The sequence below is a fragment of the Folsomia candida genome, unplaced genomic scaffold (assembly GCF_002217175.1).
Source record: "Folsomia candida strain VU population unplaced genomic scaffold, ASM221717v1 Fcan01_Sc004, whole genome shotgun sequence".
NCBI classification, from domain to species: domain Eukaryota; kingdom Metazoa; phylum Arthropoda; class Collembola; order Entomobryomorpha; family Isotomidae; genus Folsomia; species Folsomia candida.
Window position 1 is genome coordinate 9158104 of NW_019091196.1, and position 18934 is coordinate 9177037.

The 18934-nt window shown below is 37.3% G+C and overlaps 6 protein-coding genes across 8 annotated transcripts; 4 read left to right on the plus strand and 2 right to left on the minus strand.

The window, feature by feature from the left end:
• Positions 1–216: 216 nt before the first annotated feature.
• LOC110848070 (sodium-dependent nutrient amino acid transporter 1) lies at positions 217–7020 on the plus strand. Its single transcript, XM_022095178.2, has 23 exons — positions 217–460; positions 2061–2261; positions 2330–2434; positions 2522–2578; positions 2638–2689; positions 2766–2795; positions 2860–3003; positions 3264–3306; positions 3381–3542; positions 3613–3620; positions 3732–3875; positions 3967–4085; positions 4185–4196; positions 4264–4326; positions 4402–4430; positions 4512–4600; positions 4662–4691; positions 5667–5731; positions 5818–5994; positions 6073–6248; positions 6358–6497; positions 6611–6666; positions 6753–7020. The coding sequence occupies exons 1-23, from the start codon at positions 410–412 to the stop codon at positions 6843–6845; spliced, it is 2046 nt and encodes a 681-aa protein (XP_021950870.1). The 5' UTR covers positions 217–409; the 3' UTR covers positions 6846–7020.
• Positions 7021–10216, minus strand: LOC110848072. Its single transcript, XM_022095179.2, has 5 exons — positions 8421–10216; positions 8317–8332; positions 8189–8216; positions 7666–8046; positions 7021–7590 (listed from the first exon to the last, which is right to left on the minus strand). Exons 1-5 carry the CDS (start codon positions 8955–8957, stop codon positions 7158–7160), a joined length of 1395 nt encoding a protein of 464 aa, XP_021950871.1. The 5' UTR covers positions 8958–10216; the 3' UTR covers positions 7021–7157.
• A 277-nt stretch (positions 10217–10493) lies between these two features.
• LOC110849312 lies at positions 10494–13621 on the plus strand. The gene is made up of 11 exons (XM_035851243.1): positions 10494–10810; positions 10902–11563; positions 11624–11710; positions 11773–11803; positions 11928–12195; positions 12274–12343; positions 12411–12567; positions 12640–12805; positions 12875–13132; positions 13200–13229; positions 13329–13621. Exons 2-11 carry the CDS (start codon positions 11164–11166, stop codon positions 13551–13553), a joined length of 1692 nt encoding a protein of 563 aa, XP_035707136.1. The 5' UTR covers positions 10494–10810; positions 10902–11163; the 3' UTR covers positions 13554–13621.
• LOC110848474 lies at positions 13152–15662 on the minus strand. Of its 2 annotated transcripts, none has more exons than XM_035851242.1 (4): positions 14969–15662; positions 14396–14893; positions 14128–14286; positions 13152–14059 (listed from the first exon to the last, which is right to left on the minus strand). In XM_035851242.1, the coding sequence occupies exons 1-4, from the start codon at positions 15543–15545 to the stop codon at positions 13593–13595; spliced, it is 1701 nt and encodes a 566-aa protein (XP_035707135.1). In that variant the 5' UTR covers positions 15546–15662; the 3' UTR covers positions 13152–13592. The 2 variants fall into 2 exon arrangements, with proteins under 2 accessions (XP_035707135.1, XP_021951393.1); XM_022095701.2 differs by having other exon boundaries at positions 14396–14899; positions 14969–15661.
• A 903-nt stretch (positions 15663–16565) lies between these two features.
• On the plus strand, positions 16566–17543 carry LOC110848053 (SOSS complex subunit C homolog). Of its 2 annotated transcripts, XM_035851246.1 has the most exons (4): positions 16566–16743; positions 16879–17031; positions 17125–17224; positions 17302–17543. In XM_035851246.1, the coding sequence occupies exons 2-4, from the start codon at positions 16918–16920 to the stop codon at positions 17433–17435; spliced, it is 348 nt and encodes a 115-aa protein (XP_035707139.1). In that variant the 5' UTR covers positions 16566–16743; positions 16879–16917; the 3' UTR covers positions 17436–17543. The 2 variants fall into 2 exon arrangements, with proteins under 2 accessions (XP_035707139.1, XP_021950840.1); XM_022095148.2 differs by having other exon boundaries at positions 16627–17031.
• LOC110848051 (rRNA N6-adenosine-methyltransferase METTL5-like) lies at positions 17540–18720 on the plus strand. The gene is made up of 3 exons (XM_022095147.2): positions 17540–17709; positions 17786–18042; positions 18125–18720. Exons 1-3 carry the CDS (start codon positions 17574–17576, stop codon positions 18443–18445), a joined length of 714 nt encoding a protein of 237 aa, XP_021950839.1. The 5' UTR covers positions 17540–17573; the 3' UTR covers positions 18446–18720.
• The last annotated feature ends 214 nt before the right edge of the window (positions 18721–18934 follow it).

The following is an 18934-nucleotide window of genomic DNA, read 5'->3' on the forward strand; positions in this document are numbered from 1 at the left end:
TGCTTTTTATATTTGAATATTAAATACCATGCACCATGAATAATACAGCGACTTTGACCTTTGACTGAGTGAATTTTGACAAAGACTTATCAACAAACGCTTATCAATCAGTATTAAATCTTTTGTTCACCATTTACATGAGCAAAAGGAGCACATGTAATTTTTCAAATCGATTTCACAACCATTTTACTCAATAAATTGACCAAATTCACAATCTGATATCTCACTTTGATTCATCCATCCATCAGGGAGTGAGGTACACCAGACGCAGTAAATTAATTGCATGGATGGATAGAGTCCGCCGGTCCGACTTATCAGTCAATCAGTAAACAGTACATAATTAATTCGTTCCTTGTGGTGCTTGTTTTTCCATTTGTGATTTTGTCATAAAAAAACAAAAAAAAACATCATGGGAAACGAGACGCCGGATTTTGACGGTCAGACGCCCTCGAGTTCCACGGTATGAAAAATGCATCACAGTAATTAAATACTTTAACTAGTAACTAATTACTATTAGATATATGTTCTGGTCGTGGGTTATGAATTATGCCAATCTTCATAAATTTATAATGTCTATTTTCATACATAAGTGACATGGCGAATGTCAAATTATGAAATCAACATAAATTTTTTTACCGCATAATTAATTAGGTTGCATAACCAATTTTTATTATGTTAGCTGATTTAATTAGGCACTGTATTGGATGCCTATTTATAGCGTTATTACACGTCAAACTGTCAAAATTCCTATTTTAACTATTACCAATACGTCATACGACGAGTTATAAGTACTAGTAAAATTTCTTCCTCCTATAGGCCTCCAATTATTTGAAACGCATTCTAAATATATTAAGGAAATCCATTATGAATTGTCTTCTCACCAAACTATTTAATAACAGTTTTATTGTCACAGGTGAGCATTGTGTTAAGGAAATTCAGTTAACATTGACCACGGTTAAACACTGGTCAAACATTTCATTAGTCAAATCAGTTACATACATCCTTGTGCAAGTTTTATGGCTTGGTAATTGAATAGAATTTCCACGAAATTCAGGGGATTATAATACCTGACAAAAGTTTTAGTTTGTACAGTTTCAGGAAAAATGATACTATCGGCTAACAGATTTACTTACGTGTTATTAACAATAATAAAGTTTTTTACCCGGACAGAGATTAGTGCAATAATTGGTAAACATAAACCTAATCAGCAATAATTGTAAATTTTTCGTGTTGCCCAGCTCAGGAATATCATGATCGCGTTAAAAGAAGGCGTTGTAAGTTGACCCCTTCATTTTTTCGGTCACGTTCACTAATTACATCACACTAATTGTTAACAGACAGACATATAAAGTCAATTTGTTTGGTGATAAGTAAGTCAAGAATGACGCAAGTTTCAAATTAAAGTTCAACTACATACAATGAGACATCCATAGATATCGAAGATTTGACCTCTTGGAAGTATGCATTTTTTGATGACGAAATTTAAAATATGCATCTCTCTGTCTGTATAAATATCACATATGTAGCAAATTGTAGTAATTATTGCACAATAATTTTGTCTAAGCCGTAGGATAATTGGTCCTGATGAAATGGATATGTGGTGTCTAAATTAATTGATGAAAGCATTGCTTGAAAGCCTTGTTCATTATTAAATGCTACAGTGAATATTGTAATCGGACATATTTACATATTATTGGCCACCCATTCAACAGACAATGAAATGATAAGAGCATCATGTGTACTATGACACCTTCTTCTTTGAGCATTTGTATTTGTCAAACAATGTAACATCAGCATGCACGTATGTATACGCGACCATTTGATAAAGATTGATTACGTATATATTTGCCCACCCGTCATTGAACGATTTTAATTAAAAATGACGACATGACATGACATGCTCCTCTTGCATAAAGTGATGAATCTAAATCTACTGAAAGGTTAAATTTCTGCATCCGTATTGCATCCGTATTTATTCTTATTTATTGGTGAGAATTGGCCAGAGTTTTGGTGAAAATACGGCACTTTCTACAATTTAATTATTTTTTCACCTTTGTCAGGGTCTAAATAGTGGTGGTGGCATGGACAATCCAACTTTCATTGCAGACGAGCCCCACCCAGATTACGTTGTCGGGGAGGAATTTACACCGACGGGGAAGGGAGCAGAATCACAAACCCCTTTCGGAGGTGCCCCCGTCACTCCTAGTGAACCCCCACCAGATTATGACGACACTTTCACATCCGACAGAGATTCTCCTGTGGTACATGTGAAATATTTTTACTAAGCTATTGTACACGATCACTAATTATAATGTTACAACGTTATTAGAAATCGAGCTACTTGTCAAATCAAAATCTTGGTCCGGGTCAAATTTCTTACCAAGATGGGAAGGAGGAACCTCATCGAACAATGTGGGGTGCTAGAGAGCCAGAGGTACATACTAAGACTTCAAAAAGAGCTATTATAAATTTTAGTGTGCCTCAAATATTTACATACAATTGCTCTTGTACGACAATCTAGGATCCATCAGAAGCTGGGGCTGAGGATGGTCGTGATACTTGGGATAACCCAATTGAAGTAATTATTCTTACTTAGCATTAGTTCTTCTACTTATCTTTTCTTAATTACTCTTACAGTTTTTATTATCCTGTATCTCGATGAGCGTCGGCCTCGGAAATGTTTGGCGTTGTACGTAGCTAATTTGACAAATTGCAGTATTTTACTGTGGTCAACGTTAACTGAATTTCTGTTTGTATTCCTTTAGTTCCTTTTGTGGCATATAGCAATGGAGGAGGTGGGTGTTATACGTAATTTACTGGTATGAAACTTCTCAGTCGACTAACTCTGCTTTCACTCAGGTGCTTTTTTGATCCCGTACCTCGTCGTCCTACTCCTCATCGGACGACCAATTTACTACTTGGAAATGTGCATGGGCCAATTTTCACGTTATGGTCAAGTGAAAGTGTGGGCTATGGCACCTCTCTTCAAAGGAATTGGCTACGGTAAGAATGGAGATATATTTATTGGTTGTAGGGACCTATTTTATTTAACGCCCCAATCATGTCGTAAAGACTTTATAGTAAAGTCCTTTATGAGTCAAAGTCAGAGTGTGGTCAGAATAATGAATCCAGTTCTTATCTTCAATACTGTATTAACAATACCACTATACCTATTAAATACCAATTAAAAATATAAATACAAATATGTTAAATACCAATTAAACATTCTGTCCGATTTTGTAATCTTCTGTCTCACGTCTCAGGTGCTATGGTCGGCACGATTTGCGTGGTATCCTATTATTGCAGGTATAATAAAGTTATGTAACTTTCTCCAAGAACTTTCCCCAACTTTCTCCATCAATGTTTGCCTACATTTTCAGTATTATGGCCCAAACCATTTTCTATCTTGCGTCCTCCTTCCAAAATGACCTTCCTTGGTCGGTATGCAACAAAAATTGGGGTGGCGTCTTATGTATGAATGACGGCACACTTAATTCTACAGCCAATGTAAACAATAGGAGTATTGCAGATTTATTCTACACGTATGTGTTTAAAATCTAAGACATAATTAGCATTACTTGCACATGACTAATGTATGAAATTTCTTTACAGAATGGAAGGTACGTCAGCAATCCCATCAGATTTCACTAAATTTCACGATATTAACCATCGGTCTTTCTTAAAATCATTTCACTATCTTCTTGCAATTAAACTCCTTCAAATACTTCTAGCTTTCCCTGTCAAAAACAGCATCGATGATGGGCTGGGTTCTCCTGAGTGGCGTCTTTCACTTTGTCTTCTTTTTGCCTGGATCCTTATCTTCTTGTCTCTTTGGAAAGGTGTCAAGTCATCGGGGAAAGTCGCATATTTCACGGGTAACAAATATGTAGCAAAAAAGTAGCAAAAAATGAACACATACCGAATTTGTCCTTGTGACACAGCTAATTCATATTTCACCTATTTCAGCTATTTTCCCATATGTCGTTATGCTAATTTTGCTAATTCGTGGTGTAACGCTGAAGGGGGCAGGGAAGGGCATTTTATATTTTATTGAACCTCAATGGGAAAAGCTCTATGATCCAAAGGTAAGCATGTTGGGATCTAGCAATAAAAATCATTTTATTTTAAAGATGTAACTTTCAGCGACAAAAGTCTAATTATTACTTATTTTATTTCACTTTCAGGTGTGGTATGAGGTATGGATAGAGTACATATCATTTTTGAATATTGTTGGTGAAAGCTAATCATGAATATATTCAATAGGCAGTGAGTCAGTGCTTTTTCAGTCTGTCGACTGGATTCGGGCCTATAATCATGTTCTCTTCGGTACTTTAAGCATATTTTAAACACATGCATAAATACTTTAAAATGTATAATAATAATCATGACGTCATATTCCAGTATAATCCATTCAAACACAACGTTTACAGGTAAATTTCTAGACCAAGTAAAATTATGCATAATGCAAGCTTTCACTTACTCAATGTGCACTGCTCATGAATTTATTATAGGGACGCTCTGATCATCAGCTTTATGGACACGTTCACAAGTCTTTTAGCAGGTTGTACAATTTTCGCTGTGCTTGGATACCTGTCAGAAGGTAATAAGTTAGCATTAATAAAGAGAAAGCGGTTTTAATAGTCCTTCATAAAAATTTTCAGATCTTGGTGTCCCAATTGAAAAAGTGACAAGTAACCAAAAATTTATTTATATTTATTTAAAAAGTTATGCAATGCTCACCTATTATGAGATGGAATTTAGATTTGACCAAAAAAACAGCAGTAAAAGATGAGATAGGGATGACTAATCCTAAGGAGGGGAGGTTGTGTACCATCAACTCACGGATCTCGATGTCCTTTGTTGTAGTGTCACATGAATGAGCAATAACCCCCAAGTGGTTTGATGCCATGGCCGCATTTGCGCCACACCCTCTCAAATGTGCCCAAAAATCACTTTCACTCCAGCTTTCACTCACTCAAATCCACGCCAAAAATCCAATTTTACTCGGATTTTGAAATTTCTTTCACCATTATACTCCCAGATAGTTGCTTTCTTATATCCAACATCAAACTCAACTTTTGGAAATTTTTAGTATTTTTAAAATTTAAAATTGTGAATGAGCATTGTTGTCGAACAAGTTGAGTTTGATGTTGGATATAAGAAAGCAACTATCTGGGAGTATAATGGTGAAAGAAATTTCAAAATCCGAGTAAAATTGGATTTTTGGCGTGGATTTGAGTGAGTGAAAGCTGGAGTGAAAGTGATTTTTGGGCACATTTGAGAGGGTGTGGCTGGCGCAAATGTGGCCATGGCATGAAACCACTTCAGAGTTCTTGTTAATTCATGGGACACTATGACGTATCCGAAGGACATCGAGATCCGTGAGTTGATAGTACACAACCCTTCGATCCCCTTCTTGGAGAAGTATGCACAAGATCTTTACTTTCTCCGTGCTTAAGGCATATATTATGTATTACAGTATTAGTGAAATATGATTCCAAGAATTAGTTTATCTCTTCCACCGAAGGCGACGATACAACGACTCGTTGTGCCTTCGAAGTTGGTTTAAACCACTATGCAAGATCTTGATTTTCTCCGTGCTTAAGGCATACATTAAAGTAAATTAACAGTTCAATCTGTACGTCGTTTCTTTACGTTTTTCGCAGCTCCTGGAGGCGGCCTTGCCTTTGTAACATACCCAGAAGCTTTATCTAGCTTCCCCGTTCCACAAGTAATTAATTTGTCTTAATCGTAGTTTAATAATGTTCGGTCTAGTGAAAGAAAATTTGATGGAAAGCGTGCATTTAAAATTTTCAGCTATTTGCCGTCCTCTTCTTCTTGATGCTTTTCACCTTAGGTATTGGTTCTGCGACATCTCTGGCTGGTGGCGTAATTACCATAATTTGTGACCAGTTCCCCAAGTTCCTTCGCTGGCAAGTGACATTAATCGTCTGCATTGTCGGTTTCTTCTCGGGTCTGATGTACTTAACCCCTGTAATAAATAACACTCTTATATTGTATGCATTCTTTGACATTCTGTACTTAAATCATGATTTATTTTACTGTGTTCAGGGTGGAAATTTCATGGTTGATTTAGTGAACGAGTTTGGTGCAAATTTCGTAATATATGTGATTGCGATGTTGGAGGTGGGGGCCGTTTCTTGGGTCTACGGGTTAAGCAACTTTTGTAACGATATCGAATTCATGCTGAACCGGAAAGTGGGATGGTATTGGAGAGTGTGCTGGGGGTAAGAATGCAATTTTGATGACTTTCACTATGATTTCACATGTCATTCAACCTATCAGTAAAGAATTAGACTGGTTTCCTGACTGACAACATTATTATTTATTTATTAGGTTCATCATCCCGGTGGGCTTGTTTGCCATCCTAGTCTACTACATGGTCACAAGAGAAACTTTCAAATCGGGTGGGGTAGAGTATCCGAACATAGGCATTATTTGTGGCTGGCTGCTATCAGCCTTTGCCATTTTACTAGGTAGGTAAATATTTATTAAGTTCGATTGATGTGGCCTCGGCCTTTACAATCATACAGATTTCATTCTTAAATATAATTTAAGTAGTAGCTTAAAATAATAATTCTATTACTAGTTCCGGCCTTTGGGCTCCATTCAGTCCTCACTAGAAAAGCAGGGACCTTTTCTGAGGTACGTATGCACATCCTTTTATTATTTTGTGAAAATTTCTGGGTGAAAGTATAGTTGGGATTTTGCTTAAATTGTCCTTTTCCTAGAAATTTATGGAGTCTCTAAAACCAAGTAAACATTGGGGACCACAGAATCCGAGATTAAGGAAAGAATGGTTGGATTTTAAATCACCCAGATAAAAAAATCGTTCGACCAGGAGAAAAATTATGAAAACTTGTACTACTTTCTCTTCAACTTTCTTCCCTAATTATTTTCAAATATCACAAAAAAACGACGTGTTTTAAATTATGGTTATGCAATATATTATATTTTCCCATCATGTTAAAATTAATAAAAATATAACAATTTACTAAATATCATTCGTAAAAATTTATTAGGCAATTCACGTCACAGTTACAGTATCAAATCTTTGTAAAGAAATACTTTTTCATTTATAAATCTCTCGATTGAAAGCGTTCTTTGGTAGAAAGTGGCATATTGAAGGTACATAATTAGTACTGGGTGGAAGTATGAATGTCAGAGTAACCCCCGTCTCCGTAGTGGTGATTATCGTGATGATCACCATGTCCATGTTCGTGATCATTATGGTGGTCATGACCTGGAGGATGACAATGCGGAGGACAGTTCGGATCAGGACAAGGAATGCCTGGAGGGCAATTAGGATCAGGGCATGGAATGCATGGCGGACAATATGGGTCCGTTTGTGGGGGTGGAATCCAGGCCATATTGTCCATTGCAGTGTTGTGTCCCATATTTCTCTTTCTCCGGTCGTCATCCGAACTAGAATTTGAGCCCTTTCTCCCTGTCTTCTTTTTCTTCTTTTCATGCTTCTTCATCGCTACCCCAGCTGCAATGACGGCCAAATCTTGACCACTCACTTCTTTCCCATCCTCCTTCCTTATCCGGAAATGTGTGAGAATATCCCTAAAAACGTGCAAAGAATTTTTCAGTCACAATTTGTCCTGTGAATGAATTGGGTTATTATAAATATTAGATTACCTCTGCAATGCATCACTTTTCCCCCCGACAAATTCCAAAAGGCCGGACTCATCATTTGTTTCGACATCCTCTCGGAAATTAAACTGATGGGCGATAAGGATCTTCCATCTATCCACGTATTGCCGATCACTCCTGGATCCGTGCCAGTTGTGCCGCAGGGTGACGGGCGCATACCCAACGATACCCTGCTTTCCAGTCGCTTTCGCCATGCTGGATAACGTCTCAAACGTACGGTTTGATATTTGCAGGATTAGTGATTTGAATTCTGGATGAAGTTGGTCCTCCACAGCGTTGGAGACACGGTTCAGTAGAGAAAAAGCAAAATGAAGGTCACCAGAACCAACAATGTCGTGGATTGGGAGACCCCCGATGGCACGAAAGCTGGAAATTGTGGGGAGAATTTTTATTTACTGACATTGTGGATTTACAAATGAGAATTGGTGTCAAGCTTTCGATCATGATCAGCTTTCGAGCTTCCTGATGACGATCTCGATTGCGATCGTCATCAGGAAGGAAATATTACCTGGAAATTGTCATTGCCCATCCATACCCTGTGACCATACAAAGGATACATTTTTTATCTCATTGAATTAAAAACTAACCCGGAAGTACATAAATTTACAACACAATTAATGCAAGTTAATGTCTCACCCGGGTGAGGGTACCACTGAAACATGAAAACGTGCCAAGAATTTGAGTTATGAATTTATTTATTTCAGTCACAATTTGTTCTGTAAATGAGTTGGGTTTCTTACCTCTGCATATCTCTCCTGATCAATAATTTTATCATGCACGACCGAATATCCGAAACCATAATCCGTCCTGAGCACCTTTCCTTCAGGTGGTGGTCCTAAAAACTTGGCCTTTTTGAATACTTGGACCACTTCATACTTTTTCAGGGCAGTCAGCGTCGCTCCCATCCAGTTTTTGTCCTCAAAAGTGACATCAGCATCTAACCATGCCACCCATTTGGCATGTGAAGGAAGCCTACTCACTCCCAGATTTATGAGGTTCTCTTTCATCCAGTAGACGGAAGGTGACCTGACCTGAACATGGAGTGGATTGTCGGCCTGCGTCACTTGAAACTCGTTCTGGCCCAGGGAGGGGAATATTGCCTCTACGGTCATCAACTGAACGCCACATTGTGCCATGTGAGACACGAATTTATGGTAAAGGTCATACCGTGACGTGAAACCGACAGGGTTGAATATTGCAGTGACGACGAAAAAAGAGTCGCGATCGGACGGGTCGGATATATCGAACGCTTTTTTACTCTTGAACCACCACGGCATTTTTATGTAAAAATTGCAGAAGCTTTTTGACAGAAAAACTTTTTTCAACTACAAAATCCAGTCTCAACTTAAGCTCTTGCTTTACTGGACAAAAATACATGCGACTAAAATGGATTAAATGTAAACCGCAACTAAATCACAACTAGTCCATTCTGTCACGATTTTTTGTAAACTCGGTAAATGAGCTAAAAGTTATAATACTAAAACTAACCTACATACTTTTTTATTATCGTGTCGCTAACTGCATTATGAATTTATGATACACTTTTCCTTGTAAACTAATATAATATTGATTGTTAGTAATATTCTGACTCAACTCAACACGTAAAAAAGCAGATGATTCTGTGTAATGTGTTTCTATGAACAGTTTACATACGACCATGAATGAATGGCACGTAGCAAGTTTGTAACTAAACTATTTCGTGTTAAAGAGACGATGAACAACAAAAAACAGTCCACGTTGATATGCATGCAATATAGTGTTTGTAAAGGAAATCAATCCTGTTATTACGCGTTTTTTTTGCATAAACTGGCTCCAGCAGACCTACAAACCATTTAGTACATACATACATAGTCATATTTACTTAATAAGGTAACAACTAATTCTGTGTAGTCCGCTGAACCGGTCAAATTACACATGTATCATCCCTTCCTATCGCGTCCAGGTATCAACTATCTAACTAATTGGTCATATTATGCCAGTCAAAATCACAACTAGAGAATGTACCTAAAAGCGCAATGTAAATAATTCCTTATTTGATTCATGAATAATTTTGTAAACTAATCGCATACTTGAACATATGAATGAATGAGTTGGTTTGTAACTGACCGATGACCGACCACTAATTAATTTGAAGATAATTGTGTAAATCTCCAGCTTTGCTAACCACAAAAATGCGACTGATAGTAATAATTACCCAGCAAACAAAGGTTTGTCCAACCTCATTAAGTATGACGCATTTCAGATTCCATCCCACAAATAGATTGATAATTGCGCATCATAATTTATCTCCATTTTACTTTACTAGTAAAAATGACCAAATGTGAAGAACCGTATTTTTAATCCGCAGCCATTGTACATATTCAATGTCATTCCGATATAGACGCACGTAGCTTATTCAACCTGTTGTGAACCCAAAGAATGGTTCGGCCTTGAGACGTTTTTTAAGAAAATACGCGATTAATTAAGACGTTCCTGGGATGAGACAAGGTCAGGAAACCAATAATCGTGTACGAGCAGCACCAAATTTACTATTTCAGTTCAGAACTAAATATGTATGTACAACCCTACAGATATTCTAAAACTGTGTCTAAAATCCCATCATCAGTACTTTATGTACATTTCTATTTCAGAGAGTGAAACTAAAATAGGAACAACGCCAGCCAACATTTAATGAATCCATGCATCCATATGTACATTTTGCATACATCACACGACACAAATGTGGCCAGTATATTTGTAGTAATGACAATTTGGCAGTGATCCATGCCGTAGTCTTTTCATTGTAATTGTGTTTATGTTTAAATGCATACAGCTTTATAGAACAGGGTGATGATGGTAATTGTTTAACATGTCGATGCATTTTTCGTATTCCAAAGCAGTAAAAGTATTCATGTCAGTTGGTTATGTAAAAAAAAGGATAAAAAGGAGTCTGGCTTTTTATCACCAGTTTGTTCCAAGTTGTAAAAGAGACGAGTTTTTTTGTGCTAAATAAGTTTTTAAAAATCTTTTACGAGTTTTAATATGAATAGCTTTGAGGGTGCGAGAACGACGAGGTCATCTCAGAGTTTGGATCCATTTGGGGATAAGGCGGACGGGACAGGCGTGTTGTTTAAAAAAATTTTTTTAATTGGTGAGCACATCAATCAAAATTAATCAACCGATGCAATAATTTCCATAATATAACACAAAAAATAAGAAAACATGTACAAATTTTTGTCCAGAACCCTGAAAAAGCTGACCTTCAGGACGGACAACTGAAATGAGACCCTATCATCCATTACACCTCCATATTTTTATACCATTGCTTTTTACAAAATGAGTAGAACATGCAGTTCCAATAAAATAAATAAGTTATTACATGCAAAACATTCATAAATGTTTATCCTTTGAAATTTCATGGACTTCCTGTTTACAGTCAGTACCCATAAACTCAAATTTTCAACTTGTGTATCATTTACTAATATTTAACACCATAAAGACATCATGGCACAACTGTCGTACATTCCATATTTTCTCGTCATCTTCTTCCACATTCCTGTATTAATCAAGTCGCGATACTGCGCTGGGGGCCGCGACCCGTCCTGTTATTTTCCTGACCCTGACGAACCCTTGGAACCTTACATCCATCATAACATCCTTCTCAGATCAAGTCGTCGGCTCGTTCCCAAAAATGAAAACGCAATCGGTTTTATGGATGATGAAGATCTTCAATCTTCAAATCGAAGTCGGAGAAAGGAAAAACATAAGCAAGACGAAGAGGAGGTTGGAGAAGAAAAGACTTCTTTAGAATTAGCTGACATGCCGAAGAAGGATGAAAAATATGAGGAGGATTACGACACTGGCAATTCAGGCGATCTGAATTTTATTCCACTAAAAGAAGGAGGTTTGAGGATTTTGTTGACGAATTAGAAAATCTTGCATGAGATGTAACATTAATTTGCAGAGATTATTCACGAAAAGCTGAGGACGTACCCTGCCTCTGGTCAAAATGAGTGGGTTTATCCACCTTTCACATATCGGGGCTTTCACGGTAACTTTCTTCCAATAATTAATAGCTTTCACCGTTAATAACTTTCACCAATAAATTTTCAGCACCCAAGACATGGGGGAAAATTCCAAATTGGTCTGTAATATTACAATAATTATTATACATCTTTATTGCATATGATCAAAACTATAATTGTACTAAATTGTTTTTACGTACCAACAATGTAAACAAAATATGATAACATACAATGTGATAACAGGTATTTTCTTCCCATAACTGAAAAGAAGATTGGGAAATTCACCGGTCTCCTCGTCTCCGAACAGTCTGGAATTTCGTTCATGAACTTTTCTACCCTGCATGCTCGAGAGTTGAAAAGAAAGCGAGAACGGGGGGAAGAAAAGGAGAAGACAGGGCCGTTTCAGAAGACGAAAATGGGTGTGTCCTCTGCCAATTGTGACAACACGCTTTTCCCCGCACCACTCGATATCATCACGGCCAACGCGAGGGAGGATCTTACCGCGGTGGAGGTAATCTACTTATTAATTAATGAATAATTTATATACACAGTTCATACATGCTGCTGAGATTTAGTAATATTTGTGCAGTTCAAGTTTGACAATTATGCCAACGTCTACTCCTTCGTCATGTTCAGGCCGGAGGATGGTTCTGATCTTTGTGAGTCATAAAAATCGCCCCACTACTCACGCAAGTGAAAGTTAGCACAAATTTCTCCTCTCTCTAGTGTTCGTCAAGTTGCAAACTCCACCCAAAGTGGTGAGTGCGAAGCCGAGCATTGAAGGTGGGGCCACCACAGGAGACGCACTATTCCTCGACCGTGTCTCAATTCGCTTTGGTACGGATTCAGATGCAGGTTCAGAGCATCGCATCAATGGGAAATCGTGAATAATCACATTATTATTTTTGTCAACGTTTACTTTCACCTGAAATATGCAAGCATGCATGTATTTTAGGTATGGAATGGAGCTGCAGTTCTTTTTCAATACGCAAGACCGTTCTGGGGACACGCCGTATTGGAAAACGCTGGAAAACTATATCATAGACAATGATCCTTTGCAGTACGGCAAGCATCTCTTGGTACTGTGTGTTCTGGTCGAGGTGGCCCCACAAGACGAGACGGTAATTAATAATAGGCCAGCTATGTATGTACATTCTTGAATTTTAAGTTCGTTAACGTTTCAATGTTAGGAACCTCCATCGGGAAAGGTGTACAACGAGGGATTATCTTTTCTCGGTAAAGCTGCCGAGTCTTTCTGGGCGACCAACAATGAAGAAATGTATCGAGCTAAAGCCACCAAAAAGAAGGTGCTCCGGATGCAAGACTTTTTCCAAATTCCAAAATCCGGCCTATATTACACTTACTCTGGCTGCCTTACACACCCTCCTTGCCTGAACAATACGAGATATGCCGTTTTCGAAAATCCCCTCTACATGAGAAATGAAGACGTAATAATTGCAAGCATGATTTAGTGTAGTAAATTTTTATTATTTATTGCGTGTATTTACTATTTAGTGGAGGAAATTCCTCTTTATCCCGTCCCAGGTAAGGCTAACCTCATACAAGCAAACATACATAGATACTAGATTATTCATACTCGCCCAGACCAAGTAATTCCTTCTGTGTTTATTTATTTATAAATAGTTCTCAGACACAGAATTTATCGCTGGTAATTTTCGTCCCATGGACGTTATGACTTTCACTGACAATCGGACCCATAAAGTCGTCCCTTACGACGCTGGAGCAAAAGAGAGATTGAGCTGGACGGTGCGCCGCTCGAGACGTACCACCGAAAAGGAAAGGAGGGCAGAGTACGATTATTACGAAGATATTGAAGTTGCACCTCATCACTCCTCAAAGAAAGGATAGCATAAAGAATAATTTTAAAAAACTACTAAATAAGTACCCTTAATCTAAAGATAACCCATTCTTCACGGCTTGAGCATACAATTGAGGATACAATTTCTTAAGAATATCACTCCCCTTTCCGTACATTAGGGCTAAATCTTGTCTTAAAATCTTGATCCATTTCTGGGCCCCCACATAATCCCCACTTTTCATAAATACGGCACAAACTTGTCCTGCTGCTCCTACTTCGAGACATGGCCCACGGTCTGCCACATCCTCCAATTCACACTTGTCTATCTCCGCCTTTGTCATCCCGGAACAGTTCACGACGATGTAATACTTTACTGCAGTTTCTTTATACTTGGCGACATCCCCCTTCTGCAGGTACAGCTTGGTTAATAAATCGAGAGCGACGTGAGTGCTAAAATTCCACTCGGGCCGAGATCCGATCATGGATTCCAATTCTGACAAGCATTTTTCTCCAAAGGCGATATCTTTCTCTAAATCGTCGGCAGATATGGTTTTTCCTAAGAACAAGTAAAATCAATACCACCTTCAAAACCATCAATTATTACCGAAATTTTACAGCACTCACTGTCTTTTTCATCTATTTCTACCAACTTTTTGACAATCTCGAGCCTTCGCCCCCTCATTTTTACGTCCTCCTTTTCCTGATATTGGCAGAGTCGACAGGCACACGAGAAATCATGAGCTTGGAAGAACTTTTCGCGTTCTTCGTACGGTTCTGCCGAGTCTAAATAAATACATGAAGAGATTGACAATAAATACTAATTATCCAAAATTCAGATAAGCACAAGCGAGTATACACATATTAAACATGTACTTAATTATTTAAGACTCACCAGTATAAGAGATCAATACTTCTTCCCCTTTCTTCACATCTTTTGTCGTTCTCACAAACAAAAAGTCCCCCAAGACTTTCCACATTGCATTAAAAGCGATACAATCATGATTAAAAAACGATGCTCTGACCCACAAACCTCTCGAATTGTGCCCATATCCACTCGAGTTTTTTGAGTTTCCGAACGAGTTCATAGTGCATATTTTTTCAATTCTTTTCAAGTCAATTTTCATCGTCGTACCATCATTATTATCATTATTTTTACTTTTATGATGATTTTCACTGTTTGTAATATACGAAGCGAATAAACAACCCATCTCTTTTCCGGCATGAAGTTGATACACAGTTGGTATAAGTTTCGAATCAAGACGCATCCTTTGAGCGATCGCATTCTCCAAGTCATCATCCTCGTCGTCCGTGTCGAATATGATTTCAAATGCTCTCGTCGTCAAGATGATCGTCCCCTTTGCGATATCCTGCCTTGCCACGACGCCACGACCTTTTCCTGTCAAATGAGTAAATGCACATTCTCAAATAGGTAAAAAAAAAGTTAGTTGTTACAATTTTTTTACACCTGGTATCACAGCCCCAATTTCCACAGCTTCGGATTCATACTCCACCACGGAATCGACCTCTAAGCGAACTTTCTTATTCGGAATAAACGCCCCCATGTCAATTTCACCACGAATCTTCTGCCTCTGCAGGACCTTTCCCCTTTCCATCAAGTATTTCCAGTGCTGGAGATGTCTCGTGTAAACGGGGGACATTGGTGGAGGAAGTTTTAGACCCAAGTTCTTGAGAATTTTACTTTCTCTACCGAGAAAGATGAGACATTCTTCATATTCGCCGAGACCAAGTAGTGCTTTTCCTTTGATATCCACACCTCTCAGTCTTACATTTTCTAGATCTAGTCCCACACCGATATCGGAAGGAATTATGTCCAACACGGTTTCCGAACATTGTAAGCATTTTCGAAAAAGACTCAAACTGAAAAAAGTTTGGGCTCGTTTTACCAAATCGTTGAGTAAATTTGGATTTATTGAGCTGCTACAGTTAGCGTTGGACTTGTTATTGATATTGTTTTTGAGCCTGATAATATTGTTCGGATCACCTACTTCTATTTTTTCCAATTGGGTAAGTAGTGTGTCCATAATGAACACAAATGTATGTTTAATTATGTAAGGTGGAAACTTATCTTGTGTTATCAAGAGGAAGATGAGATCACGCCGAAATACAACTGACTTTTGAGCTTAAAGCACGAAAACACTTTGCATCTTATATATACCGCAGACTGACTTTTGAAAGATATATACTTGATTTAATACTCATTATCCCTCTTTCGCCCTTTTTTTTATACGCATATGTGTGCAATTTTGAGCATGTTTTGCATGTGGGAAGATGGAAATTTGCCAAAGTGAGGTGTATGTACATAAGTACGTACTAGTATGTGTTCGTGTTCATTAGTTTCAGCAGGGTGAATGAATGCCGGAGTATTTTCAGTTTAACTAAACTCTCACCGAGAAAAATTCCTGTTCCAAATTTTGCATGACATGAAATGAAAATCTCAAAAGCGACATGTCCTCCTAATCATCATCATAAACAGGTCTTTTGTTAATGTTCTGTTAAAATGCGACAAAGTGCCAAATATGCGAGGGTTACTTTTTATGTGACCCCCTGACCAATATTTTACAAAAGTGGCATCGTTATTATTATGCATCACAATTCTTCCATGAAAAATTTTGAGCTTTTTCCAACCAGTTTTAAAAACCAATATGGGTCACCTTGTTCACCCATGGTTCTTAAATTTTTTATGTACGCTTTCACAGCCATGCAATTTTCAGCTTTCATCCTCTTGTTGCATAAAAGATTTTTACCAGAGGTTTCAAACAGTTAGTAAACACTAACCCATACTGGTTACTAAAATTGGTCAGAAAAAGCTTAATTTTTCCATTATATGGGTTTTATGCACAAAAAAGAATCACTTTTGTTGAGTATTGACCAAGAGATTTTGTAAATGGTAACTCTCAATTGTTTTCGGAAGAAGTAAGGAACAAGGTAAATGACTCGGGCTGTCTCAAGTTTGCAAAGGTTTTTCACCCAATACAGCCTAATCTAATAAGCTAAACAACAATAACATTGTATGCAATTGTATGTAATTTTTCACTTTGTTTATGCATATAATATTGAGTTGCGAATTGGTTGGGAATTAATACCCCTTAAGATCGACTTAGGGCAGCTAACTTCTGCCTAAAGATTGCTCGATACCCGCGAGGTTGTTGATGACAAGTTTTTTGTAAATCTGGCAAATTAAATTTATTAAATAGTTTTCAATAAAAACTACTAAGAAATATAAGTTTAAATTGAAATAGGAAGCAGCTTGATAGCGACTAAATTGTCATTTGTTTATGTACTTATTTGTCAATTAACTGTCACCCGACAAATCACAAAGTGAAAGTTGATTTTGTGATCTGTCAGGATTATTACTAGGAAGACGATAAACATTTCACAGAGAAAGTGGATGGGATGTCATCAGAAAAAAGTCGCAAAGTTCTTGAAGATATCCAACGAGCCAAGAGCAAATTATTAAAGGACGGGGCGGCCGCATCGCTAGGAATATCTTATTCTTCCTCCCCTCAGGTAAAAATAGCTAAATTATTCCTTATTTGAATAATATTTGCAAAACTAGAACTGTGAACTTTAAAATTAAATATTTTCCAAATTGAAATGTAGCCCTCGGGTGGGACACCTTCATTTAATAGCGATGTCCACCTTTCTCCTGCAACACGGTCTGCAATGCAAGTTCTTCAGCAGGCTAGCATGACAAGCTATGGTCAGCACCACAATAAAACGTATCATAAAATTTCACCGAACTCGAAACTTTAATAATAATGTTAACTTTCTTTATAGGTTATTTTGTCGCCCAAGATTCGCATTTTGGCAACAGTATTTTGCCAGTTCTCCCGAGAATAGAGCCTGCAGCAGCTTTAAGCTTTTCAAATATAACAACTGCCGTACCTTCACCAATTAAGACTGAAAAGTAAATCGTCGAACCAAATTATATTTCACCCAAACTGACTGACCAATGATTAGACTGTATAGTTAGTTAAAATATATAGTTGTAAGTGTAGTTTAGATAAGTCTTTCTTTGTATTTCAAGTTTTCATTGTCAGGTTTTTAAAATGAAATTGAAAGAATTAGAGAGCTGGTTATCCCAATGTGAAGGGTTTACCAATCCTAAAGTAGCTTTGGAACAGTATGCCACTTCTGCACATATAGCGTCGAGAATGCTGTATTCAGCCCAAGAAAATATTGACGGTAATTTCTTTACTAGTAACCATTTATCTATTTAAATTTTCATACTCTAATTCTTTATCCTTAATCATAAATTTAGGAGGAATTGTATGTGATCTGGGAAGTGGGTGTGGCATTCTCTCTGTGGGATCCGTAATGCTGGGGGCTGATCTGGTATACGGATTCGAAGTTGATGATGACGCTATCGATATTGCCTTGTCAAATATTGGTGAAATTCTCAACGACGATGACGACGAGTCTCCATCCATTCAACTAATTCAGTGTCAGATAGGGACGGATTTTAGCCAAGGTTGTCCTGTCGATGTGTTGACCAATTTTGAAAATTTCTTTGACGTTGTAAGTTGATGTTACATAATCAGAGTCATAATTTTTCAACATGTATGCAAACTTGAAATAATGCTCATTTGTATATTTTCAGGTTGTAATGAATCCCCCATTTGGAACCAAGAATAACGCTGGAGCAGATTTCGGATTTTTACGACGAGCTGTACATATCGTTAAACCAGGAGGGCACATCTACTCCTTGCATAAAACCAGCACTCGGCCATTCTTTGAAAAAAAGCTAAAAAATTCTGAAGCAGAACTAGACTTTCCTGTTAAAGGAGAAGTATTAGCAGGGATTCGGTACGATTTACCAAAATGCTATAAATTCCATAAAGAGAAGAGTGTAGATATAGAAGTAGACTTTTGGCATTTTGTTAAGAATTCGCAATCATCCCCATCAACTCCTCTCTCATGACAAGATGTATCAGAATCATGATGAAATGACATCATCACCATCGTCTCTACTGAAATTGAAATTAATTGGTCATACATATACAGTGAATATTGACAATGATTACATTCTTATAGTGTTAAAAATATTATAATTCACGATCTGGTCAATCATATCTGGAATCAAGGTCTTTATATATGTTCCATACATATGACCTTTTAACATTGACATTTACACTTTGCTGACATTTCTTGTCAGATTGAGTTCGTTAACTTTTCTACTGCGTTGATGGAGATGATTCAAGCGTCGAATAAGATCGAAAGTGTTGATAGAATGAATTGAAAAAAAGTAATTATTTTCCAAGCCTGCTAATTACATAATTGATACAAATCTAGTGTATTAAAATTCCAAACTTTTCTATTATTTATATCATTATCATCAAACATTGAATAAAAATATCTAAATTGATTTAAAGCTCGATTAAATTTTAATGTATCAAAATATATGCTGACT

Bases quoted from the DNA above. Each gene is read 5' to 3' on its own strand.
- LOC110848051 (XM_022095147.2), top strand. From the start codon at position 17,574: ATGAAATTGAAAGAATTAGAGAGCTGGTTATCCCAATGTGAAGGGTTT. The intron at 17,710-17,785 runs GTAATTTCTTTA...TCATAAATTTAG, and splicing joins AGCCCAAGAAAATATTGACG to GAGGAATTGTATGTGATCTG. The intron at 18,043-18,124 runs GTAAGTTGATGT...GTATATTTTCAG, and splicing joins TTGAAAATTTCTTTGACGTT to GTTGTAATGAATCCCCCATT.
- LOC110848072 (XM_022095179.2), bottom strand. From the start codon at position 8,957: ATGCCGTGGTGGTTCAAGAGTAAAAAAGCGTTCGATATATCCGACCCG. The intron at 8,047-8,188 runs GTAATATTTCCT...CACAATTTCCAG, and splicing joins TGGGCAATGACAATTTCCAG to CTTTCGTGCCATCGGGGGTC. The intron at 7,591-7,665 runs GTAATCTAATAT...GCACGTTTTTAG, and splicing joins AAAAGTGATGCATTGCAGAG to GGATATTCTCACACATTTCC.
- LOC110848474 (XM_022095701.2), bottom strand. From the start codon at position 15,545: ATGGACACACTACTTACCCAATTGGAAAAAATAGAAGTAGGTGATCCG. The intron at 14,900-14,968 runs GTGTAAAAAAAT...CTCATTTGACAG, and splicing joins AATTGGGGCTGTGATACCAG to GAAAAGGTCGTGGCGTCGTG. The intron at 14,287-14,395 runs GTGAGTCTTAAA...GTATTTATTTAG, and splicing joins AGTATTGATCTCTTATACTG to ACTCGGCAGAACCGTACGAA.
- LOC110848053 (XM_035851246.1), top strand. From the start codon at position 16,918: ATGTCATCAGAAAAAAGTCGCAAAGTTCTTGAAGATATCCAACGAGCC. The intron at 17,032-17,124 runs GTAAAAATAGCT...ATTGAAATGTAG, and splicing joins CTTATTCTTCCTCCCCTCAG to CCCTCGGGTGGGACACCTTC. The intron at 17,225-17,301 runs GTCAGCACCACA...CTTTCTTTATAG, and splicing joins GGCTAGCATGACAAGCTATG to GTTATTTTGTCGCCCAAGAT.
- LOC110849312 (XM_035851243.1), top strand. From the start codon at position 11,164: ATGGCACAACTGTCGTACATTCCATATTTTCTCGTCATCTTCTTCCAC. The intron at 11,711-11,772 runs GTAACTTTCTTC...ATAAATTTTCAG, and splicing joins CACATATCGGGGCTTTCACG to CACCCAAGACATGGGGGAAA. The intron at 12,806-12,874 runs GTAATTAATAAT...TTTCAATGTTAG, and splicing joins TGGCCCCACAAGACGAGACG to GAACCTCCATCGGGAAAGGT.
- LOC110848070 (XM_022095178.2), top strand. From the start codon at position 410: ATGGGAAACGAGACGCCGGATTTTGACGGTCAGACGCCCTCGAGTTCC. The intron at 3,004-3,263 runs GTAAGAATGGAG...CTCACGTCTCAG, and splicing joins CTTCAAAGGAATTGGCTACG to GTGCTATGGTCGGCACGATT. The intron at 4,601-4,661 runs GTAATAAGTTAG...AAAAATTTTCAG, and splicing joins GCTTGGATACCTGTCAGAAG to ATCTTGGTGTCCCAATTGAA.